General features: G+C 39.8%; 1 protein-coding gene across 6 annotated transcripts in view; it reads right to left on the bottom strand.

Annotated features, from left to right (window-relative positions):
- Positions 1-410: 410 nt before the first annotated feature.
- The window catches only part of NBEA (neurobeachin), a 651,237-nt gene continuing 624,718 nt past the window's right edge, over positions 411-26,929 (bottom strand). For 4 of the 6 annotated variants that reach the window (XM_034665060.1, XM_034665064.1, XM_034665061.1 and 1 more), the window contains 9 exons: positions 25,930-26,019; positions 23,316-23,508; positions 21,681-21,752; positions 19,410-19,565; positions 18,726-18,896; positions 7,643-7,744; positions 5,213-5,409; positions 4,068-4,219; positions 411-2,266 (listed from right to left, as the gene is read on the bottom strand). In XM_034665060.1, the coding sequence (XP_034520951.1) occupies positions 2,176-2,266; positions 4,068-4,219; positions 5,213-5,409; positions 7,643-7,744; positions 18,726-18,896; positions 19,410-19,565; positions 21,681-21,752; positions 23,316-23,508; positions 25,930-26,019 (1,224 nt within the window). In that variant the 3' untranslated portion in view covers positions 411-2,175. The remainder of the gene's footprint in view (positions 2,267-4,067; positions 4,220-5,212; positions 5,410-7,642; positions 7,745-18,725; positions 18,897-19,409; positions 19,566-21,680; positions 21,753-23,315; positions 23,509-25,929; positions 26,020-26,929) is intronic. The other 2 variants (XM_034665062.1, XM_034665066.1) reach the window with 1 other exon arrangement.

Genomic DNA, 26,929 nt, shown 5'->3' with positions numbered 1-26,929 from the left:
GCGGGTTGCTCAGTCCTTGCCTGTGTCATGCCTGGCCCATGACAAATTCTAGAAAGCATGGTTCAAATGAGAACAGCATTATTTGATAATAGTCATGTAACGAGCAATTATACCCTTCACCATCACCTGCGTTTAGTTCCTTTTAAATAAAATAAAAATAATCCAAACAGTGGGTTAAGTGGAAGAAACAACCGGGCTGTTTCCCTCTGGTCACTGTTGCCCCAAACCCCTGCCAGATCGTCAAGCAGAGACGCTCGTGTTTCAGCAAATTACGGAACCTCATTAGGACTCTACTTCATGTTCTGAGACGCCACAGGCCTTTATATGAGGTGATGTTGATTTCTTCAACTTGTATGACAACATAATGAATGCGTGTTAGTGAAGTGTCCAATGAAATGTGAAACAGTCAGTGAATTCTTTGCATATTTTATTTTTCTTTTTTTGATTTCCAACTCACACACATCTGGCATATTTTACATCTTTGCAATAAAACATGGTTACAATAGCTTAAGGAATTTATATATCCAAAATATTTCACCATGATCTCAAGATGAAATGAACTTGTCTTCCAGATGTTCGGTATCCTCCCAATTCTAAGCTACAAACTCAAGATATTGCTTACAGCCTGGTGATGAATAACTTAATCATTACGCTGATCCCCCAGAATTTCAGAATATCATAAATACAAACAACAATGAAGAAGGAATTCAGTGCTAAAACTTACTAATACAAGGTGGATGACAAGTAAGTAATCACGTCAATAAATAATGATATGTTTCTGGTGCAAAGTGCCAATACAAAGAACCCATTATCTTGTTGTATCTTTTTAAATAAATGACTGCAAGTGAGTATAAATTCTGAGAAAATTACATTCCTGGAACATGCCTCATAGCCCTACCGACACAATATGTACATCTATGACAATACAGCCACCAAATATACAAAGAAGAAACATGAATAAAGTGTATATACCCCTGGGTGTATAACTTGATCAGTACAAGGTATGGAAAATCATTTGATACCCATCATTTTATATCATAAAAGATGAAGTGCCTTAGGCTAAGAATGTGGCTTTAGGTGAGAATTGCACAAGAACCTAAAAGAATAACCTCAGTTATTGTTATAATAAAGTCTGACTCGTTATTAAAGAAACTAAGCTATTCGAGAACCAAAGAGGGGGAAAAAAAAAAAAACCAAACCAAAAATAGTTAGCATCAGATTCTCCTCCCCTAACGTACACACGCTAAGCCAGCAGGATGATTCTGGAAGAGATGTCCAGGAGTTGGGAAGTCATTACTATGGAACTAACGATCGTGACTCCTATTTATACAATAAAAACCAAGACCTCATCCCTAAGCCCCCTTTCTGCTGTGTCTTCAAATTATGAAGGGTAGGGCTGAATTTTCTTTGTATAAAGTAGCAAAAATGGCAAATAATGGCTTAGTATCCAAATGCTTTATGAGCAAATTTCACTTAGAAGGGATGCATTTAGATTAAAAAGTGCAAACTATATTTTGGTGAAAATGTCAAAAATTACTGATTGAGCCCAAATTCAACCCTTTCATACAAGCTGTGTCCTTGGACAGATCTTTCTGTCTCATAGTGTGAATGCACCTGTTCCATCAAGACATCAGGATTAAAGAACATGCAAGTTGTAACTCCACAATAAAATTAAGAAACGTTTTGTTCTTTATACAAGGTTTTACTTTTACAAAAGTATCCCTTTAAATAAGATGCATCTGATGTACAAAGTATCAAACGTGTTTTTTTTTTTTTTCTCAGCTTGAAAAGAGGCTGGAAATGGGATGCAGGTTAGGTTCAAAGCTTAAACTTTGTAACAACTGGACACAAGGTTCCTCAGAATTGTCAAAAGTCTCTTGTGACGCGTCCTACTACCTTTTCTCAATAAACAACAATATATGAAATAATTACCAAAACATCTCCTAATTCATATAATTTACATGATATAAGCTTGCTTGGTAGCAGCTGGTGTTCAGTCGTGAAAAAACACACAAAGTAAAATGGCTGCCGACTACAATGTACAGCTATTGCTGGGTGTGATGGAATGTACAAACGGAGGTCGATGTAGACGAGTTTTTTCCACCAGAGATATTGCCTTTCCATGCAGCACTTGTGCTCTCAGCTTCGACTTGGCTTTTGGTTCTTCTTTTGTCTTCAGTATCTGTTCTGATGCTCATAATGCCACCGATTAAAATCTATATTAAAAGCTACAATGCTACCAGAAGCCATGCCCGTGATCAGCGTCCTGGAAAAGCAGAGGCGGTAGTTAAGAGTGAGCGAACTCACCGATGTGGTCGCTACTTGCTACTAGACGGTATCACGATCTCTGAGCCCCCCTGGGTCTTAGTTTTGCGGTCATCGACACAGGATTACAATTTGTTCCTGGTCCTCCTGGGAGAACTTGAATCAATCCTGCTCAGACCGGGACTGCCAGACCAAGTGTTGCTTAGCTCTGGATCAGTCCGCTCATCAGATAAACGCTTGCGAGTAAGCGTCCTTGGTATGTGTATCGCTTCTGCGCATGTGCCACTGCTCTACCGTAGCAGGGACATTATGAGACACAAGAATACTGGAAATCAGGGATGAGATTGAAATAGAAATAGAAATGTGATCAGGGTCTTTCTTCACTCCTCTTTGGAGACCCCTGACACGACTGTGACTGCAGACGCTCCCTGTCTACCATTTCTCCTGATGCCTAGTGAATAAAGCCTCTCTTGCCCTCCTCACCCCTCCGGAAAAGTCAGTAACTTCCTTCTCCTGACATGCTGTCCCTGCTTCCCTCATGTAAATTATTACATTTATTTGAGCTCCGAGGGGGTCAGGCATCTTGGTACTTGGTGGTGCTTAATCTATGATGGTGGTAGAGAATGTTTGCAGAACGGATACATGAATAAGAATGTCAGGGAGAACATTTAAACTATTTAAAAACACAATTTCAAATACTTTATTTCAAGTACTTTAGAAACCCTCATGTATATAGACGTAATTACACAATAAAGCGTTCCCATTTACTCATGAATATGGACTACAGCATTCTGGAATACTGCTTAAGTTTTCTTTAAAGACAGGCTGGGCTACAGGTCAAAACTATCCCTTCTCCAAACCAAATTAAATTATGTTGCTTTTGTTGATAACTTCAGTGCCATTTTACTAGACTGGGTAGCTGCTTTGTTAAGTTTGTGATATAGCCTTAATATTTATAATATTTTGAAACCCATATCTTTATAAAGAATATACATACAGTTGAAAAAAGTTGGTTAATAAGCTTTTCTTATTTGTTACATATACAGCAAAAAGAAGAAATTACATACCACACTAAGATTAAAGAGTTTAAAATCTTTTAAATTTAGAAATTTTAGACTTCATATTCCAAATATCCTTTTCACTTTATAGTAAACCCCGAGGTGAGTTTTAAGAAGCAGTAAAATCCTCTTGCCAACTGAGGAACGATGGAAAATGCTAGTAATTAATTAACTTTCATGTCAATTTAAAAAAAAAACAAAGATTGTAGTGTTTCAGGGAAATATATAAAATATAGCAAAATAACATAAATGAGAAATGGGTGGATAAGAAAGTGGGGGATTTTTTCCGTAACAGGTGAGTGTTTTGTACCTTTTTCAAACAGAGGCCAGCTCTGCTGGAAAGTGCTACAAATATGCCTCACGCTGAAACACACCTGTGCTGAGAAGCATGGATCTCCTTCTCAGAGTGGAAGCCGGGGGGCCTGTCTGAGACGAGGTGAGGATCTTAGAACAGACATGTTGGTGGGAACAATTCGTTTTGGGCAGTGTCTGGACATGCCTGTTCTACCTCAGAATCATTTCTTCTTTTTTCCGCCCCCCCCTTACTCTTTTCCTCTGTTTTCTTCTTACCAGAAGCGTTTCTTAGAGAACTTACTCCCCTCCTCCATTTACCCTTTTCTGTGCTAGACTTTCTTCCATCTGGGTGCTGGAATCTTATTCACAGCACAGTTCACCCTTGGTAGAACGTAAAGAACTTTCAGTGACAGTCTTCACGTGATCACATTTCTCCCTGAGGGGGCTTACCTCTGGTCATGGGACAAGTCCATTGCTCTAATGCCGGCATCACATCCGGGGTAAATGTACAGCTGCTTGAAGTCACAGGCCTGCCACACCTCTACCACACCATTGTCCCCTCCGGTCACCAGGTTCTGGCCATCGCTACTTAGGAGAATGGCCTTCAGAAAAGGCAGAAAAACAAGAATTTCTCTCAGTTTTTCCCAGATGGTCAATGGTCATTACTGAAAAGCCCTCGATACAGTTCCCTCGTAATTATTATCTGCTTTTAGCCATTTGTCCAAGTTGCCTGAAGTCCAGACCACAGAATTTCCAATGTGGAATTCATCAGAGTTCTTATATAAACAAAGGATCTTATTAAAACCAATTAAGATTACAAAATAACAGAAGTCCCAAAGAGAATATTATCAATCTAATTCAGGAAGAACTTCAGAATTAAGTAACATGATGTTTTGTTAAGTCCTGAATATTAACAATGTCAAGCCTTTCAGAACAAATGGCAGAAGCATATTTCAAAACAGTTTTAGTAATGATAAACCAATGATCACAATTCATTTATGAGTGAAGGGCAATCTGGTACATGTAATTTTGGTCTGGGGCTCTAAAGGTAAGATTCTTTGACAATAAACTCACTTTTAATGTCAGGGGGTGCAGCACTGTTTATAAAGGAGCTGAAGAAAAATCTCCTTAGGGGTCTGACCTCTAATCAAACAAAAGCTATCATCTCTAAAATCGAATTCACTGCGTTAACTACTTGGGATTAAATAAACTTTGGGTTTGTTCAAAGCAACCATCTACATGAATTTACATGCTTTTAAAACCAGAATACATTTGGGGCGCCTGGGTGGCTCAGTTGGTTAATCTTCTGCCTTCAGCTCCGGTCATGATCTCAGGGTACCCTCCAATCCCCTCAATCAAGCCCCCCCTCGAGTCCCCCTCCCACTCAGCGGGGAGTCCGCTTCTCCCTCTCCTTCTGCCCCCCCACCCCGTTCATGCTCTCTCTCTCAAATAAATAAATAATATCTTAAAAAACAAACCAGCACACAGTTATTTATCAGGATACCAGAGAAATTCTATTACAAATCATTTAATGTAAGACAGTCGATCAATCTCGCGGCTTCCATCCCTGTTTAGCCCTGAACATGCAGACTTACCCGGGTTGAATCGTTGATCTCCATCTGAGCCAAAAGCTTCCCGTTAATGCTGAAATTGCTGAATCGCCCTCGTTCATAGTATATGATACAGTGGCCTTCACTAGAGACGGAAATCAAGCGTGGGAACAAGCAGTTTTCTGGTCCTTCAAGGGCTCGCAGCAAATCTCCAGTGATGGTGTGGACAAGGCAAGGGCCCTCTGCAGAAGGAGGATATCCATGGCCAGAGTCATTCATGATGACAAGTCACACAGGCGCTCTCACTAACCCACAAACCCTACCTGGGCGCGTACACTCTAATTCGTTACAAGAAGGCAGAAAAGAAAAGCGGTAAGGCCGGCAGAAGCCAAGCACTGATGGTATATTTATTTATTTATTTATTTGTTTGTGTTTTTTTTTTAAAGATTTTTTTTTTTTTATTTATTCGACAGAGATAGAGACAGCCAGCGAGAGGAGGGAACACAAGCAGGGGGAGTGGGAGAGGAAGAAGCAGGCTCCCAGCGGAAGAGCCTGATGTGGGGCTCGATCCTGCAATGCCGGGATCACGCCCTGAGCCGAAGGCAGACGCCCAGCCGCCGTGCCACCCAGGCGCCCCCTGATGGTATATTTAAACAGATCATATATGCAACTGATGAACCACGGACCACTACATCTGATACTAATGATGTATTATGTTGGCTAATCGAATTTAAATTAAAAAAATACATATGTACAAAGAAAATAAACAGATCAAATACAGGGAGCTGTTAACACACACAGATCTTCCCAACTTTTGATCTAGGGAAATGCTTGGTCTTTTTTCTTCATGAGATAATACTCATAAAAAAGGATACACTTCATAGACAATGTGACAACAGAAGATTGTATGTCCCAAAGTTTTTTTAGTTTGTGTTTTTCAAAGTTTTTTTAGTTTGTGTTTTTCAAAAGTTTAGGAGAATTATCAAAACAACTGCTAATTTTCTTGAGTATCATCAAAACTTTAACATTGTGCCACATAACTACATTACTATCAAATGAGTTTTACCGCCTCTATAGTCCATACACAAAATGTAAAAGGTGAAATTAAGATACTTAATCAAGTAATTCAGACTACAGAAACACTTCCTGTCTGTAAATATGAACAGTGAGGCAAGAGTGCAAAAGTAGGATGGGGAGTGACTTATTTTGCTCTGATGTTTTTTACCCCTGGTAGAAATTGTGTTGATAAGATAAAAATTTCACTAGTCAAATTGATAGAAATAACTGGTTAATATGGTTTTGGTATTACCTGCCCCCCAATAAAACAACCTCACAATGACAGTTAATGAATTACATTTCTATTTTCCAATTGACTCCAGTAGATACGTAGTTTACAAAACAAGCGGGATTATAAGGCTATACCTACATTTTTTTCCTGATTACTAAAGTGATAGAAAATACAGAAAATTAGGGAGAAAAAGAAAATAGCAATCACCTCTAATATCACCCATCACCTTTGGAAAATACCGTATTCTTCCTATACCTACTATGTGTCTTTATTTTCTTTTCCTTTTTACTTTACAGGATAGAATAATATTACACATATTGTTGTTCTTTTTTTTTTAATTAAAAAGACATTTATTGAAAATATCCTGTGTGCCCATAGGGCCATTTACTCTTAGACATGAAAGTGAAAAAACACAGTCCCTAACCTTCAGACATTATATCCGTTCTCCATAAAGCAGCCAGGATGAGCTCCTGAAAACCAAATCTGATCATCACATCACTTTGCTCTAAAAAACTTCAGTGGGTTCCCACTATGCTCGTAATAAAACACACGTGGCAAATCCCTGTGCCACCGGCCCTAACTCTGCCACGACAGTATCCGCTCAGCCCCTCTCATATTCTTGCATTTTCTCCCAGCATCCGGCTCCTTCCTGCCCCAGAGCCTCACCACGGAGAGCTGGGCATCTCATCCAGAATTAGAATCCAAGTTTCCTGACTTTGCCTGTAAGAACACTTCTACAAAATGTCAAAAACCCCTAAGTGATCATGTTTCCTTTCTCACCAACCTCTACACAGCCCCAGGCCTTATGAAGGAAGGGGCTTCTGGAGGGAGGTGGGTCCAAGGCTGTGTCTGAGAAGCAACTTGACGCTCCAGGACTCCCACTGCCTCACGGATACCTTCCCCCATCTTTTGTATGTTATTTTTAATGGCTGCATTGGAGGGATGTGCTGTAGTTTAATTTAGCAGTGTTCTGGCTAGAACGCTGGTGACCGCAAAATACTACATCAGATTTTATGTATATTCCTATTAGTACTAGTAAATATTAATAATAAAACAAAACAGCTGCAAAGGCCCAGGGATTCCATGGTCTATAGAGAGCCTCCTAAAGGAAATAAATCATAAAAAAGGTTACCTTGAGAAAATAGTACAATTTATAAAGACCTAAAATGAAAGAAATGCCTTCTGACCTTTAGCACCACTGATAACAAGTCCAAGTTCTGCACAGACAGAAACACAGACAACTTCATGGTCATGGCCTGTGAGGACAGCTCTGGGGGCAGGATAGTCACCTGCAAGGAAACAGGAGCGGTGAGTTAGTACAGACTGATGCCAGAAATGAAGAGCTACACCACGAAATCAAACATTTAAAATAATAATCATTAATGTTTATTAAGGGCATTTACTAGCTGTGTGACCATGAGCCAGTGGCTTGACCTCTCTGCTGTTTCCCCACCTGTAAGCTACTACTACAGTAAACCTACAACGTGGGTTGTTAGGATGACTGAATAGGTTAACAGGTGTGACTTGCCTACAACATTACGACAGTGGTGATACTATCCCGCTTTCCCTATTGTTATGAAACAGACACCAAGCCTGCCAAAGTATTTACAGGCTTTATCTCATTTAATTATGGCACTATTCATATGAGGCAGGTACTATTATCCCTATTTTTTATTTTTTTAAAAAATTTTAAATTTTTTTTATTATATTATGTTAGTCACCATACAGTACATCCCTGGTTTCTGATGTAAAGTTTGATGCTTCATTAGTTGCGTATAACACCCAGTGCACCATGTAATACGTGCCCTCCTTACTACCCATCACTGGTCTATCCCATTCCCCCACCCCCCTCCCCTCTGAAGCCCTTAGTTTGTTTCTCATAGTCCATAGTCTCTCATGTTTCATTCCCCCTTGATTACCCCCCCTTTCTTTATCCCTTTCTTCCCCTGCTGATCATCCTAGTTCTTATGTTCCATAGATGAGAGAAATCATATGATAATTGTCTTTCTCTGCTTGACTTATTTCACTTAGCATTATCTCCTCCAGTGCCATCCATGTTGCAGCAAATGTTGAGAACTCGTTCTTTCTGATAGCTGAGTAATATTCCATTGTATATATGGACCACAGCTTCTTAATCCAGTCATCTGTTGAAGGGCATCTCGGCTCCTTCCACAATTTAGCTATTGGTGGACAATGCTGCTATGAACATTGGGGTGCATATGGCCCTTCTCTTCACTACGTCTGTATCTTTGGGGTAAATACTATCCCTATTTTATAGCCTAGAAACCCAAGGCTTTGCAAAGTTATTCAACCTGCACAAGTTCGTACAGGCTAGCAAGTGTTGGAACTGAACCCAGAGCTATCTAATTTTGAAACCCATGCTCTTACCCATTTAAAAATGTTCCCTACAATCTCCAACAAAACAGGCTGAGGTGCGTTGATTTTGAGGGGAGAGGAAAGTAGTGAAGGAAAGAAGAGATGATCATCTCAAGTTTCCACCTAACTTAACACTAAATTGAATCTAGCTAAGAAGTCCAGCTGCATTATGTGATGTAAGCATTTTCATTGCTAAGTGCTTTCACAATCATCAAGTGAATGACTTTTAAGTGGCAGATATTCTTCTAAGCAGGCTAGGGGCTGGGAGTGTAAACAGGTGTAAGGCATCACCTGGAACTCTTGAGAACTCATCAAACGACCACGGCCTCCCCCAGGCTTGCCATTGGAGGCACTGGACAATGTCAAGTGTGAGGAAGAACAGATTGTGTGCACAGAGTATAGCAGGGATCAAAAGATCTCCATATAAAGAGAGCATCAGAATATCTGGTGAGTAACCCACAGAAAGACAGCGCAAGAAGGACCAGCAAAGTTGAGAGGGCATCATGCCTAACCTTGTCTTATGGGGCCAAACTGTTTGGAGAAGCCCGTCTGAGACAGAAATGAGGGGTCTCTATAGCCTTGGGCGCAAACTTGTGAAGGGGAAGGACACAACAGCAAGTCACAGAGGCACTGTGGAAGGTGAACGGGCAATGGTGCCAACCTGGGTAGGGTTCCCAGTGGTTCCTTTGGTGGGTGGGAAAAGAAAGCCAGGGCGGGCCATCCTGGGCAGGTGTGAGGACCCTTAAAAGACTCACTGAAGTGAAATTCTGCTGAAGGTGGGGTGATCAGAAAGGAGGATGTGAGACACTTAGTAACACTACAGTTTGGACCTGAACCACCCAACCACATTCAACAAATATTTATCGATGCCTTGTAATACCACACTATTTCCATTTTTCATCAACATCACGTTAATTAATGTCTTATGTTGCTTCTTACTTTCCGTTTTTATTTTTCAACAGTTCTAGCTGACTCATATTGTATGACATTCGTTTATCTGGATGTGTGGTTTAGTTGACTCCACAGTTTCGCCTTAGCAATGGTAAGCCGTATATATAAATACGCCTCTGTGCATATTTACAAACATATTATTTCATCTTAAGTTATCAGGATTATTGAACATTACTTTTTCTCCTTGAAAAAGCATGTTGGAGCTTGGTCTTGTAACTGCAACTCTTCCAGAATTCTTGGTATTTCTCAAACTAGGGTCTGTGTACCCTGGGCTCTGTGGATGTTCTCTTGGGAGTGAAAAGTTCCACGACAAATTTTAAATTTCAGATTTATACTTTGATGATACTCTAAAAATATTTGTTAACCAGTTATTAAAGATGAGATCTCTCTTTGCTGTCAAAAATTTATGCTGTGGCAATTTAAAATTGACATATACTTTAAAAATTAGGATGAACTAATAATGCAGTGTTTCTCAGATTCATTCATGGGGTCCAAGAACACATTCCTCAGAGCCAGAGGGTTTTTTGTGGGGGTTGGAGGGGAGTTAATGACAATTTTGTAGATTGATTTTTTTCTCCAAGGTCACAAATTCTTTTCCCTTTGGTAGCTTCCACAAAGCTATCTGATCTTCCTTTGTTTTTAGAAATAATTAAAAAGTAGTTACATATTAAGTATTTATAACATATGTATAAAATTAAAAGACTATAATAAACTCACTTGTACTCACCTCCTAGCTTAAAAAATATAGAACACCACCAGTAACTTCTGTGCTCTTTCTTATATCTTAGACTTATGCCTTTTTATTTATTTATATTTTGAGAGAGAGAGTGCAGGAGTGGGGAGAGGGCTGGGAGGGGCAGAGGGAGAGGAGAGAGTGAATCTCAAGCAGGCTCCACACTCATGGCGGAGCGGACTGGGGCTCCATCTCATGACCATGAGATCATGACCTGAGCCGAAACCAAGATTAAGATGCTTAACCGACTGAGCCACCCAGGCGCCCCCAACATATGCCTTTAAAAAAAAGTTCTGTTATTTTTCTTTTTTGTTCATCCTGTTTCACCTGATTGTTGAGTTTTTTCATCTTAATAAATGGTTGAGTTCCTTGCATGCTGGCCTGTTTCTCCCTGTCAGTCCTCTTCTGGGTGGGGTGCCCTGCACTCCCAATTCTTGTCTCTCAGAGAACCACCCTGTGCTTGGGGTTGACACTGCTGTGAGCACTGCCTCCTGGGCTGCGATGCCTGGGCCTCACCGTGGAGGCAGTGGGAGGGGGAAAGTGAATGTTCCAGGGCTGGCCATTGTGCCAGCCTCCTGGGTAGCCCCTCCCTTGGCACTGATGGGACCCGCAGCCCTGAGCAGCTACACGGGTGCTCCAATTCTATGCCCCACAGTGGCCCAAGGGAAGGCAACAGTGAGTCTGGGGAAATTCTGGGGGAAAGAGCATAACTAAGCCACCTCATCCTGCTGGCCACATGATACTGCTCCCTCTGGTTTGCCAATACCTCCTCCTTTGGACACACCCATCTTCCATCTTTCCAGGAACTGCTCAGTTTTATGTGAGCTTTCCCAGATCCATCAGTTACCATTTTGCTTTCGAGGCATCCCTCTGATGGCGTATGGGAGAAGGGGGATGGAGGCCCAAGTGAGTGTGTCAGCTTCTTCTCAGTTCCTGTATACTGCTATAATGTGTTTGAATATTGGCAAACTACCCATTTATATTTGTCAGCAGTCCTGGATTTGTCTGAAACATATTTATAAAATTATGCTTCAAAGATGCCTTACATTCTCTGCTAAGATGAGAATTAAGATTTTCTGTGTAATATTATCCTTAATTTTTCTAAGTGATTATTTTATGCCAGAGAGACTGGTGAATTGAAAAATCCTGAAATTAAATGCCTAATAAAATTTACATAAAGTAAAGAGTTTTCTGAACTTTTCCCTTAGAGGCTACAGAAAAAAGTAGAAAGCAATCTAGTTCTCTTGCAGGGAATTGAAAAACATGTATAAAACTATTCCTTAGGTATGCAATCTATTTTCTATCAGGAAATAAGGTTTTCAGAGGCTTGCATCTAATTTAGAAAGTTAAAAAAATTTTTTTCATTACAGTCTCCCCAGATCATTTGAATACACTGTGGAACTTAACGATTAGGGGATATTGTTTAGGGCCCCTAAAAGCATTGTTTCCTTTTTTAAACTAGAGAAGAGTCAATAAAATGTTCTTCAGGGGTTTCTGAGTTGGGAAACCTGCAGCAGGGGGAAAGCATATTTCCCTGCCAGGGACATTTCATTGCCAGGGACAGATGTCACACACCCCAACAATCATTCAAAATCTTGGGAATATTCTGTCACTGTCACATCACAATTGATGGATGTAGCTGGGGGTAAAAGGGCCGGTGCACAGGGAGGTGCAGGTGAGTGCCCTCCCCCCCGCCCCCCGGCCCCACCAGCCACCGCACCATCCCTCTCATCCCCCCTCATCTCCTCAACAGAAGAGCTCTCTGTGTGATGGAATTACCGTGGATGGTAAAGAACAAACATGCCCGATTTTGAGAATGCTTATAGGCAAGCATTTGGAAACTGCAAATAGAAAAGGCTTATTATAAACAGATTCTGCCTCATTTTTAAGCAAAAGTCATTTCAATATTTTCAAAATGGATGATGAAAACAGGACAAAGATATTAGATGCTGTTATTCACACGGCATGACGAGGAGAACTTTTTCAGTGAGATGGCCTCTGCTTTTAAAGAAATGATCAAAGTAAAGATACTCATGGTTCTTATTATTTTAAACCTTATTTGTGGGACTACTCATACGCAGGGGGAAGCTTTGGTCCTTCTGAATTAAGAGCTAAACAAAAACAGCAGAGTCTCTACAATCTATGACCCTCAGCGCAGTTCTGCAGGAGTCAGAAGATGAACGTCTTGATGATATATGACATTCAGATTTTATCTACAACCTTTGTTAACTCGCTGCAGAATCCCCGTGGAAGGTATTTTCATTCATGTTTATACCTACATAAAAATAGGATGGCTTGAAATTCCACAGTAAGTATTTTAATCACTGCTCCGATTTCAAGATTTACTTTAAAAAATTATTAGACAATTGTTAGGGTAGCTCAGAAGGACTGGGTCCCTGAGAAGTCCTTTATCAAGACTCTGTGTCCTCAGCCACTTGCAGAGGTCTGGCCCAAGCACCAAGAATTCCTGGGTCGACATTTTCCACAGGTCACAGGTGACCCATATAAAAACATCCCTGGGGTTAGAACACGTCCCCTGATGTGGTTTCATTTTATTACATACTCACAGAGTCCTCGCTGAAAAACAAGATAGCTCTTCATTCGCTCTAAGTTCTTTTTCTCTTGCAGAGATGACACTGACCACCTCTGAGCCCTGACGTGGCAGGACAAATCTCTGCCCCTGAAGTGTTGAACCTGCATCTAGGACAAGGTACATTACTGTCCTGCCATTACCTTTCCTAAACAGTCAACAGTATAATCCAAGGAAGCAAAGCTTTGCGTAACGCCCAGAGACACCCTCAACCCTGCCGGTGGGATCTGAAGCGCTCTGATCTTGGAAATGTTATTAGTCAACTCCTGTGGTTTTTTATATTGCTTTTGCGCCAAGCCAAAGAGCCTTGCAGCCGCAGTTCTGGAAAGGGACGGGAAAGGCACTGACCAAATGGCATTCAGCCCCCTTCTTAGTCAGGAACCCTATAAAGTCTCCTCATGTTAGGCTGAGGGGAGGCGAGGCTGAGCAAAGGATGTTACATTACAGATATCATTTTAGAAAGTCCTGGGAGTTAGGAATTGTTCACAGATAACCATACTTCCTCTGACACATTTCATAAGCCCTAGATAAGATCCCTTGGTCTGAGAAGCAAGGCAAACATACACATGTTAGAAATATCTCTGGGCTGTTCTTTGTCCAGGCTTTCACCTGGTACGTTAGCACTGGTTAGTGGTGGTCATGGAGCTGGGCACCGGGATAGCCGTGGTAAGAGAAGGCTGGGTGCAAACAGAGAGGGACAGGATTTGGCAGATGTTCAGTGACAGGTTGTGGCTGGCAGGAGGGTCAGTGTCCAGAGCTGAAGCTCACACAATGGGAGCCCAGGGAAGGGATGTGTGCACAGCTGGAGTCTCCTTTCCAATGGGCTTCCCATCTCGTAGTCTGCATAATGCTTCTACATGAGCTAAAAGACCTATTTTTGCAAAGTGAAATTGAAAAGGCATCACCATGTCTTATGCATATCACTCGATGAATATCTGTAGATGTGATCTGAAAAGACGATCGATAAATTCTCTTCCAAAGTTTCCTACTGACTTAAAAAATGTCCTATGTATGTATCGACAGACTCTCTACCAAGCACCTTATATCTGGTATAAACATTACAACCACACACTTGAAAAGCAAATTGGATTTTGAGCTGAGGTCCCAGTGTATTTTAAGTGTCTGCTGAAGAGACAACAATGTTGACTTGCCCCTCTTGTGACTATCTTGTTGGAAGCTATAGCACGTAATGAGAAATGTCAAGTCCCAAGATCAATGAAATTTTGGGCTCCAGGGATTCAACAGGAATAGCATTGATCCTTTTAAAGAACACCAGTCAGAGATGGGTTGTAATATATTGCAAAGAGGGGCTCAGGAGGATAAACGGCCAAGTCCAAGATACCTACCTGACAAAAAATTCAATCAGCTTTTAGCACAAATTGCCTGCTCTGCTCTCCTTTCTTCCAGGCCAGTAGGCTGCTTCCAATTAAAGTGCGCAAATTAATTTTTATCACTTCCAAATTAGTTTCAGAATTTGTGCAAAAGAGTGTTTCAGATGAAAGCATCTGTCCCTCACATCGCTGTGATTCTGTTATCTAGTCAGGGACCTATGTAAATCTCCAAGAACATTTTCTATGTTTGAAATCCCAAGTTTGAAAGAGTAACACTGGGGATTAGTAGTATAAAATATATTCATAAAACAACTGTAATTCAACTGCAACCCCTGCTTATTTCTTTATGGACTGAAACTTTTTGTAATAATCTGCTTATAAATGTTCATCGTGTTTGTGGTGAATCCATTACAAGTATAAAAATAATTAGGAAAAGACTATTTCTGAGATGTCTGAATCAGCCAAGTATATTATTATATACTTGACTCAATGAAACCATAAACTCTTTCTGCACCTACCTAAAAAAATCTACAAACGTTAGATTTTCTCTACGGTACTAATAGAGCTCTCCATTAAAAAAGAATAATGACAATGCAAAAGAGACATAAATATATTGGAGAGCCACTTGAATTAATCTTGAGAAAGTGATTAAGTGAATCTTATCATTTTATGTTGTGCTCAATAAATATAACTCAGCCTCTGACATACAAAGCAATTCAATGTCCACACCAAGACCAAAGCCGTGAATTCTAACGGCTGCCAGCATATTGGGTTTCACACTAGGACTTCCCCCTTCGAGTCTAGGTTAATATATACAACCCTCAAACCTAAGGGCATTGTGTCGCACACTTTAATATGAATCTAGACATGACCAGCGTTTTGGTCTTGAGTAGCAATGCATTATAAGATAGAAAACACATATAGCCTGATTCTCTGACCTGTGAATTGGTAGCTAGAAGAGATTAAACTGGAACAGAAAAAAAAAATCTTTTTCTTTTATGTTGTGAGTTTTCTGATGGCAAGGACTATGTCTATGTCAACACCCATGACTGATCCCTAATGTGACAGTCAATTCGAGTGTGTGCTCTGACTGCCTTACAAAAAAAAGTGAATTGACCAATATATGGGGTCTCTCTAGTCACGCATGTATGCTACCAGGTTGGCTAGATTCAGTGAGCCATAAATCAGTCAAGTCTATCAAATACTAGATATACTAATGATTAATTTTTTGCTATTATAATTATCCATATGGTAAAAAGCTGACACCAGTTTTTAACATAATTATTATTGTGTACCCAAGATGTAAGACCAAACATTTTGTAATATGACAGCAAATATTATCTGATAGCAATTTATGATTCATGTAATAAATACTCAATGTGTTCAGTACATTCAAGCAGAAAAAGCAGTTTGGTGATTAGTATAATATAGGTTTTTGTAAACTCCAGAAGGCCAGAGACTTTGACTATTCAGATTTCCCAGCTGCTAAGATAGGACCAGCACCCAGTAGGCCTTCAATACATGCTTGTTGCTTGCCTAACACTTTAGGTGATCATCCTGATTATTCTAGAAGACCATTTTTTCCCCCTTATATTAAGGATGATGGTTAAAATAAAGCCATATGACATACGTCCCTATTAAATGTCCAAGAAAGTCTTGACAGTGTGGGTTTTATAAAGTCATTTAGGGTTATAATGATGACAATAGTTTTGACCAAAAATAAATTCTTATAAATGGAGGCAACAATAAAAGATATGTATCAATAAAATTCTTAATTCTTTAAGGATAATCTTGTCTTTATTGAAAGTTTAAATAAAATGCTGCATTTTAACAAATATAATATTCATAATTTTGTTCTTAAGGGTTAATATAAACATTTTTATTTATATAGCTCCTGTTGTAAGGAACCTTAACCACTGTCAATATTACTACATTTAATTTTTCTTGATAGCTGATGGACTAAAGCAACAATTTTTAACCATCTTTTCATTTAAAAGATCATCAGAAAATCACATAAATTAAGTAGCTACACAGACAATTACTATAACTTAACATGTAAAAGATTCTTTACTTCATAGCAGTATGATATATATATAATATCTTATCTCAGCTACCAGATGGCAGCTTTTAAGAAATGAATCCTCTTTTTGGAAATACCATTTTCATCATTTCTGAGATCCAGTTTGAAGATGTTAGTTAATGAGATTTAAAGCACTATTCTGTTTCTTAAAAAAAATTTTGTTATCTAAAGACTTCTAATTTTTATCAATATGATGGAAGGTACTACAGAGACCTGCTGCTTAATTCAACTTCTCTAATGAGTACTACACTACTATGAAAATGAAGATTTGTAAATATGCGAAAATAAATTTAGATAAAATACATGTGATAATGTGCCATGGTTGATAATAAGAAAGCCATCCATGGTAGATCAACTGTCTTATACACACGTACACACACACACACACACACACACACACTAGAATTCTGCTAAAAATGAAGTTTCTGGTTTTCTTTAAGGGTATGGTTTTAGAAAAGAATAAATAAGGAGGTTAACTTTTTAGTAGCTGGAGTATGATATCTGTTATGCAGACTTGGTACTAGTTGTTTGAGCTGGTTGGAAATCAAGCAACACTGAATATATTTTTTTTCTCAAACCAGCATCACATCTTAGTTCACAACTTAGAACAGAGGCTGATCTGCATAACGCACACACTTTCCCTTACTCAGTGTCTACACTAAGAGATGTTACTCCATGACACACTTCTAGTTTCTTCAACTGCTGGTCTTCAGCTCCAGCTATAGGCAGCAAGAACGAAACCTCACATGATATATGGTCACATCCAGTTCATCTCCCACTATCTTCATTCATATATATATATATATATATATATATATTTCATTTTCTTCTCTACTACAATAGGGCCTTTGCTCCTATCAATCAAAAGCCATTTCCTCTTTTTGCAATGTTCCTGTCAAAATACGTAACAGTGCGGGTGGGTAGGACTTGAAGGGTAGACAGATATACAACGGGGCTTCCATCCTCAGCCTTCCCACAGGCTGGAATGAACAGACCAGGGGTGGCAGCCACCAAGCACACAGCTGAAACATAGCATCTCATCCATTGGTCACCTACTCTTAAAATATTTCAGAGGCAGACACACAGCATTCCTGGAAAACTCTTATCTCTGTCCTGTCATAAATAGGACCCGAACTCATGGGTTCAGTTTATTTCAGAGGTACCGTGTAAGCTGTGACCAATGTATGAATTACAAGTAGAATCGCCCTGGTTTAGGTACTCACCATTACCAACACCTTACAGACACCATACTCTATTTCATAGGAAATATTTGCATTGAAACTATTGAAAGCTTGGTAATTAAAAACAATGATTATTTCTAGGCAATCTCTTATCTAGTTCTTCATTTAACAATATTGAAAACCCTATTATGTGTCTCACTATACCAGGAACCAGAGATTTAAAATGGAAAGGGAGACTCACGATCTATTTTAGTGTTTCCTCAGAACAACAATTCCAAAGAATAATAACTGTTCTGCCATGAGCAAAAGATGCCATGGAAAAACACGCTTGAGAAATTGTGGGTTAAATAAATTTCAACAGATTTGCTTGTGTGAGAAAGGCTTTCAGAACTTACCTAGAGAGTAAGAGTAAATGCAGTGTTTTCTAAAATTATTTTACTCTGGAGTCTCCCCATTTTTTTCCTTACAAGATATCTTGGGGAGCACCGTTGAATAAAAAGTACTTAGGAATCATCACAAGCAAAGAAACTGTCTTACTCAGTTTTTGCCGTCCGAATGCCTAGTCTGAAGGGAGTACTCAATCATTGTTAAAAGAATAAACAGAGAAATTTACTAGACTGTGTAGTAGAAAGTAATAAGTGTGCTCACTGAGGCACAAATAAAATCTTACAGAAATTCAGAGGAGGGGAGGAATATATTCAGTTGAGAGAAATTATATAAAGTTTAATGGACCAGGTGATACTGAAGGAAATTTCTGAAGGATAGAGACATTTGGAGGTTGGGGGAGGACTGCCAACGACAGGGTCAATGGGGGGGACCTGGTACTTTCCCCAATTTGAAGGTTACAGTAGTTGCTTTTTTTTTTTTTAAACTCTGAACAACATCCTAGCAAAGATTTTTGCCACTTAAAGCTTTCATATTTTAAAATCCTTACAACCCTAGGAAAAGCTGTTAGAAAAATTTTAAAAAAGCAAAATATATTTAAAGAAACTTGTAGTCTGATGGGACATTTCTAGACAAATACTCACTGCTGTTAGGATTGTCTCCTATGATATGGTGTCGTCCACTCCAGTACCAGAGAAGCAGGGTAGCATCTCGAGACCCAGACACAATGTAGCAGTCCCCACCTATGTATGACTCAGACCTGGCCAGGCACGTGACCACATCCCAGTGGCCAAACACGATCTGAGTTAATTTCCCTGAAACACAGAAACACTAGGTTTAAATAATTTGCTAGTTTTCTTTAAATGGTAATAAGCTTAACTTTATTTTACTAGATTTGTGAAAAGTCAAACTGTAAATGTGAAAATTTATAAGCTAATTCAAATCCAGCTACAGACGCTTTCTTGAATGTCTTCTGAAAAATGATACAAGAATGTTCCTTGAGATTTTTAAGGACATGACTTTGAAAACAACACAATCACGATTTTCATTCTCCAGGAGCTGGGCCACGCTAAGGGAAGGTTTAAGGTCTTTTACTGGACTTGATTTGGGGAAAGGGACAATAGTCCCATTTGTCCTATAAAATCAGGACTCATGCTAAAGTTTGGAATGGATAGAACTATAATGAGTTAGTTACAATGTAAACATTTAACATGAATCTTGGCACTTCAGATGAAAATGCCTACATTATTAAGCATGATTTTATTTTAAGTTCTGGGTGTAACAATAGGTATTTTGAAGAGAATAAGGTATTTCAAAGCAAAGCATACCTGTTTCTGTAGAGTAAACTCTGAAGCTCTTATCCCAGAATCCACAGATAAGAATATAGCGATTATCTGCTGTGACCACAAAACAATGTGCATTGATTTGTATACTTTGATCAACAAGGTCCGTGATCTGCCGTTTGTTTACACCAGAGTTATTTGCTGAAAATACACAGGAAAAAGAATTTAAAGAAGGGTTCCACAGGAGGTTCATCAAGGAATATATATATTTTTAAAGATTTTATTTATTTATTTGACAGAGAGAGAGACAGCCAGCGAGAGAGGGAACACAAGCAGGGGGAGTGGGAGAGGAAGATGCAGGCTCACAGCAGAGGAGCCCTGACGTGGGGCTCAATCCCATAACGCCGGGATCACGCCCTGAGCCGAAGGCAGATGCTTAACCACTGTGCCACCCAGGCGCCCCTCATCAAGGAATATTTTTATGCTTCATTTATCTAGAAATGGGTTTTTAGGGCTATAAGATTATTAACATTTTAACATTTCCCCATGAGGAGGAGAAGCTTAATTTTTAGTAGCAGTGGTTATTTATGAATCATATTGCATAGTTAAATGTTGTCAGAAATTTCAGGTCCTTCTCCCCCAATAAATAGAAACAATAGGAAGACTTCAGATTGAAATTGAAAATAAAAATATTTAAATGCCTTGAATTCTATCCACGTTCACTACACACAAGTTCATCAGTGTCCAACAAGTTCTGTAATCAGGAGGAAGAAATATCGTGTGAAGCATGGTCTATAAGGAAAAAAAAGTCTTAATATTTGCCCCAATCTGTCATTTTCTGATGGCATTTAGAATTCACATGGAAAAAAGAGGGGAGAGGTTTGAGCAAGGGATGTTCTACGGGCAGCCCCACAGGGAGCTTTAGGCCAGCAGCTCTAAAGACCTGGGTTGTCAACAAACAGAAGGCCTTTCCAGAATGGGCTGGCAGGGGAGAAGAGGAATAAAAAAGATGGGAGAGGGATTGGGGAGGAACGAGACAGGCAGAGACGCCGGTGGATAGCACTGGGATTGAATCTGAATAAAGTCAGGAACTCAGAGACACCCGTTGGATTTCCCTAGTGCCTGTCTGCACGCCAGCCTGTCCTGTTCTCTGCGCTGTCCTTTCAGGCTAAATCCCTGGGCTGAATTCTTAAACAGGAGATGCAGACAATCGCCCACACTCTCTAACGCCAATTAGACTGAAGAGCTACTATTTGTGGATTCCCACTAATGCTATAATAATAACAACTAGGGAGGTAAGCCAAAAAAATTATACAGAGAAAGGTAGCAAAGAAAAAGAAAATCAAAGGTTCTGAGTCACTGGAAAACTACGTAGTTGGTCCTTGATTAATTAGAATAGAGCTGCTAATTTTTCCATGGTTACATTCCTGCTGTATGTGACACTGTCGTCGATGTCTCTCAGACAAAGGAATAGCTGGACTAGACTCTAAAAACATTCCCAGTCCTAAACCTGGTATCTTCCCAAAGACATGTAAATGCTACTTTGTGTAGGTGTATACGTAACTAACTTAAATGACTGCCTTTTAACTTATTTCTGGATTCAAAGATGAAGGGAGAATTAAAAAGTATAAGAAAAGTTATACCATAACTTGCCTATGGCTTTATACATTTTCAATTTTTTTTTTTACTAATTTAGTTCTCTACATGATCCCATGAAAAGGTCAGGACAAACATCCTGATCAGCCATCTTACAGATAGAAAACTGAGGCCCAGGAAAATGAAGGGGCTTGTTCTGGATCACTTGCTAATAAATGTGTATGTGATTTAAAAATATTGCCATTGTCTGTGGCAAAGAGTTACAGCTCATAAGTTTGCAATTCACATAAAACCTAAAATTAAAAAAAAAAACTGGCCATAATGAAAGGAAATTTCCAGAAAAGATGTCCTTCATGTTAGTTCTCTTTAATGATTTTTTTGAGTCCTTACATATTTTAAGTACTTTAAATAATATACATTTGATACAGAATAGTTTAGGCTGAAAGAAAGGACGATTTGGAATGGTTTGCCTTCCGTAGAGCCAATTAAATGACCTCCTAAAAAATCAAGAAAATGCCACAAATAATTGCTTCCACACCAAAAAGTTCTTAGATGACATATTATGATTTACACAGCTTTTTGGTGGTAATTCAGTGTTATTTGCACGTTAATTTTATGGCAGAAAAATTACCATTCGACTACCTTTTGTAATCAATAACTACATAGGAATCTGTAGACAGTCCGCATTCATGAAAACGTTTATTTCTGTTGTTAACGTACCAATTAGGGGGTCCATTTCAATGGGGAGATGATGAGCTTGATCCAAGGAGTATCCTGGAGCTCCTCTGAGGCCTAGGGGTTAAACAGAAGGAGAAAACCACCACAAAAGTCTCAGAAAGAAGGAACTTCCTAATAAGCAGTGTTTTATGATGATTGTAGAAAAGGTGTATTGCTTAAAAATTATGTGGCAAATCGTTTTAAGAATGATGGTCATACTACACATCTTTGCAGATACTCTCAAAAGAAATCATCACAACAGGGACTGCTGGCTTCCATGTCAGATGTAGGAAGCTGGAAAGAGTGCTCTTACCCTAACAACAAGAAAAAGCCACGTACAATAGAAGAGCATAACACTTCTTGAACCCATCAGAGAGCTAAGATTTCTGGGCAGCCAATGAGCTTCAGAAGGCTGTGTCTGTAAGCAGGGGTGGGCGTGAGCATAGCCGGGCTCACCTGGGCCAGGACAGAGGGGAAGATGGGGCTCCCATCTTCTCTCAACAGATGGCAAGCCAGCTGAGGGTAAAAAAATGGAGCCACTCCTAAGACCTTAAGCTCAGGAAAAGCGACTATCAGAGGATTAATATTTAGGGCTTGATTGAGTTCATTAGTCATAATTTTTTACATGTGATTATACAACATATATAATACTTTTGAACAATGCTAAAGAAAAAGTTAATCCTTTATAGTTTTTTTCTCAATGCAAAATATTTCTAGAAGCTCAGACTTCTGTGACTAAGAAAGTTGTATTTTTTCTTAAGATGTTTGTTGCGTCCTTCTGATGAAATGGAATTAGTTACACCTCATGTTGATAGTATCACCAATAAGTGCATTTAGAAATTCTAGATTAAGCTATGATTTATATGATATTGTTTTTCAGAGCAATACAGAAGTCAGTAGAATACAAAAATTCAGGTTAATTTACCGTGGCTTATCCATTTAGTCCTGGAGATAGTGAGAGTTGGGGTTTCCAAGGATATCATAAGGGATGAATTTGGCCAACTAAATCATTTGGTCCCATCCACTTCTATCCTAAGTATCAATATGTCTACTTTTGATAACAGAATCCTATCCCTTCAAGATGTACCAGCTGGAACTCTTGGGAATGAATTTTAAAAAAACGCACATGAAATCACTGAACAATTTAGATTTTGTCTTTTCTCAGACTCCACAAGGAGGGAGATGGTGTCTGTCTTGTTCGTTGCTGTACCCCCGGTGCTCATGACTACTTGACACAGAGGGGCCGTTCAAATGTTTGCTAACTAAATTAGTGAAGTGGAAGAAAGAAGATTTGAAATCATCATCTAGGAAATCCAGGTTCAAACTCACTTTTGTTTAATGTGGGATAAAAGTGTTTTTTTTTTTTTCCTGTGGGGCGGGCATAGAGTAGGGTGGGAGGACCTGCTTCAATTTATTGAATATTTATTGAACACTTAACGATCCACCAAGCATCCTGTGAGGCCCTAACACAGAGCAGCAGTGAAGAGACAGACAAGGCTCATCTCGTCAGGCTGGGCAATGACTTGCTCTGCAGCTTGTGTAGGTAATCGGGCATACTGCCAGCCCCCAGCACACTCACCTGCACCGAACTGCAGCTCTAAGACCCCTCTAGGAAGTGACGCGCGTGGACGCACATACCTACTGTGTTGTGCCAGCGGTTCACCGCAAACAGTCGGCTGCAGGTCACGGTCACCACGGCAGGGATGGTCAGGTGGGGCAGCGTGTTGGCTGCCACGTGGGTCACCGGAGAGTTTGATGGAAACTTCAGCACCATGATCACATCCTGTTGCATCTGATCTTTAAACATGAGTGGACTCTGTGGAAGGAAACACTGTTGAATAGAAAGGGAAGAGAGCAGAAGAGAACAGAAGGGATAACACAGTTAGTGAGCGCTCTGGGGAGACGGAGGTTAACACAGACGAGGCTAGCATGAGCAGAGAGCAAAGCCACGTGAACTTCCATCCCGTGGGAATGGCACGGGGAGAGGGGCAAGGGCTCCAGGCGCCCGCTGGCAGAGGACACCAGATCATTAACAACCAGCTTCGATTCAAGCCTTGCCGGACTGCGGGTGATCAGCGAGCTCACAGATCTGTCTCATGATGCGGCGGCATTACTCAGTGCGGTGGAAACATCGGGTTAGTGGAAAAATTAGTTAAGTCAGCGGCTGACACTCTTTCCATGAAAGATAAAGTGAATGGATTGATACTTCCATTTTTTACCTGGTTGATCTGGGGTCACAGCTCCAATCTAAATAGTTAAAATATACTGGCCTCCCCTTCACAGCTTTGCACACGTCTCTGCTGTGGCAATACTGACTGGGTATGGTTGACATCTCCTTTCTAGACTGTGCACTTACTGAGGGCTATCCCCTTTCCTTCTTTCAGTCTTTGCTTTCAAAGGTCTAGCATGTGATCGACAGAAGGCAGACACCGTAAATGCTACTGTTCCAGCAACTATAAACCACCATAAATACTACTGCATCGAAAACACAAAATGGGGGTGCTGGAAATAACCATTATGTTACGTTCATAAATGTTCTGTCATTGTTTTCTATACATATGAATTGTGTGCTCCGAGAACTTAGAAGGCTTAGGTTTCCTTTATGAGCAGTTCCATGCCAATTTAGTCTTTCAGAATTTTCCCCAGGAAAGCAATGAATCCTGACTGGGCATTTCTCCAGGATAAGTATTATTATTATTATTATTATTAAACAGAGACAACTAACACAGGAATAGAACTCTTCTGCCAAAGCATTTCATAAAATAAAGTGTTAGAGATATTCTCTTAGACAGTTTATTAAAAATACTTTATCTCAAGGCTTGAGGCTCCAAGGCCACATCCCCACGTCAACACTGTGACTGCGTGTTCCTATGGAATGATGTGCTTGGTGTCAACCTTTCTTCTTTGTCACATGCAAGGACCAATTTCAACCAGAAGAGTTCATTAGTGACTAATAAGGGGGCTGAAGCTGTTGGAGCCATTGTGGAGAGAAAAAACATGTTTTCAAACAAACACATTCGTTTATGTGTTTCACTAGGAGTTTGCCTATGGATTCGTTGAAGGTCTGGAGGTTGCAGTCCCCTCTGTGCTGCCAGTGCTTAGCGTCATGCCCGACACACAGAAGGAACTCGGTACGAATTCGCTAAGTAACTGAAAAAATAAACGAAAGGTCTGAACAGTACTTCCGCCACAAAATAACAGCTTATAAATCTGTTTGCACATATACTGTGGACCATATTTCAGAGCTCATTACTCCAAAATTAGGGTACTTGCTGCCTTGATACCTGCCTAGAAAAATGGATGAACTTTAATTCACTTTGCAAACACATTCTTTTACCTTCAAGCATTTTTCACTTCAGTAAAAAAATCAGTGAAAACCCACAGCCTAAAAAATAAAATTCCTTCTAAAGAAGTTTCTCAGAAAAAAGCAATTCACCACCTTCAAATGAAAGAGGGAAATGCTGTACAATTTGCTAATAAACTGAAAAAGGACTGTTTTGTTATGAAAATGAGCTTTTAAAATTCAGACTGAAATGAAAAGAATATTACCTTTTCCCTTGTGAAACAGGAATAACAGTTTTAATATAGGAGCTAGTGGACATGATGACACAAGCTAACATTTATTGAGAACGTATTGCACACCAGGTGCTGGTCTAAGTGCCCTGTGGTATTAAGTCATGAACTTCTCAGGGCAGATGGTATTTTTGCTTTCATGTAACAGATGTTCAACATAAACAGAGAGGTTAAATACCTTGCCCACGTCATTCCCTAGTTAGAGGCAGAGCTGGTGTTTGACCCGAGTGGCTCTCGAGCGCTTGTCTGTATCCTGCCTCTGCAAATTATCCCTGTATTTTTGTCCTTTTCTTAAAATGAGTTACTCCCCCTACTCCACCTTGTCCCCAAAGATTAAATTGGGCCATATCATATTGTGTTGATACTAGGTTTTCATCCTACTTTATAAATCAAATCTAATTTCCGTGACTGTATGTGTCTGAATGCGTTCATGCAGAGGCATATAGAGTCAGAGAAGACGGTGATTTTTGTGAATCCCACATTGGGTGAGCGTAGCAGGATTTCAAGGTAAGAACCGCACTCCCCTGTTTGTCCGCAGGGTATCAGCACCTACTTAGCCTGGAGAGTTAACCAATCAATCGAGAAGCCTTTAAAAATGCTGCTAAAATCACTATTTTATTTGACATGTACCCAGGTACAAGGAAGCCAAAAACTTCCTGTTCGGGCTGCTCTGTCTTACCAGGTGCATGGCAGAGCTCCGAGGCGGATGTGGCTCGATGAGCAACTGAGATGGCGTCTGTCCAAAGTTCTGTATCTGCGCCTCCATGGCCTGCAGGGGAAGGAGAGTGAGTGTCATCATCAATATGCATCAGCGAGAGAGGTCAACACACTCCCTGACAATGCAAGTGTGTCCCAAGTCAGCCATGAAAGAAGTCCAGAAAATCACCCGGTGCTCTCGTCTCACGGTGCAGAATCATCCAAGTGTTAGTATTTTGTAGACAAGCTTTGCTTCCTCCTTCCAAACATGCTTCCGTTAACCAAGTCACCCTTCTTATTTAGAAGCTGGGGTTAAACGTGGCGTGTTAAACCTGTGAGTGCATGCCGCTGAGGCCAAGGAACGCGTCTAACACTAAACACAACACGGCTACCTTAATAAAGTCCTGCGTGAGGAGGAACGTGTGGGGATCTCTAATGAAATAAGCTTCCGGGATCTTGGAAAAGAATGATAGAGATGTCCACCAATAATATGAAATAAAATTCAGAAAATCATAGATTCCAGTCAACACAGAGGGTCATCGCTAAGACTTTTGTATAATGATTAATGATGGCCAAATTGTCACTACCAAAATACATATTTTAGCATGCTATGCTGTTTTCAGATGAATGCTGAAATACTATTTAACGTTTATAAGGTATGAATTCATTTCTCTCCAATTTTTTTTTTTAAATTTTAGAGATAACTAGCTCAAAGAGGAAATAATTCTTTGGGCACCCTGAGCTATGAAATATTTTATTAAAGCCTGTGCAGATAGAAATATTAATGAGATTTTATGGCTTCCAATGACTAAAAATAATTTTGGAACTCAAACTGTCTGGATCGTATAATATGCCTTTTTCTGTGTGTATGCCAAAGACATACTCTTATAGGAGATTTATGTATTTCTTCTATATATAAATACTATAGGCAAAAAAATTTCAATATATTAAGCTAGACTAACAGAAATATTTTTCCAAAATAC

The sequence above is a fragment of the Ailuropoda melanoleuca genome, chromosome 7 (assembly GCF_002007445.2).
Source record: "Ailuropoda melanoleuca isolate Jingjing chromosome 7, ASM200744v2, whole genome shotgun sequence".
Taxonomy (NCBI): Eukaryota; Metazoa; Chordata; class Mammalia; order Carnivora; family Ursidae; genus Ailuropoda; species Ailuropoda melanoleuca.
The sequence above is the reverse complement of the archived record's forward strand: the minus strand, read 5'-3'. Positions and strand labels throughout refer to the sequence as shown.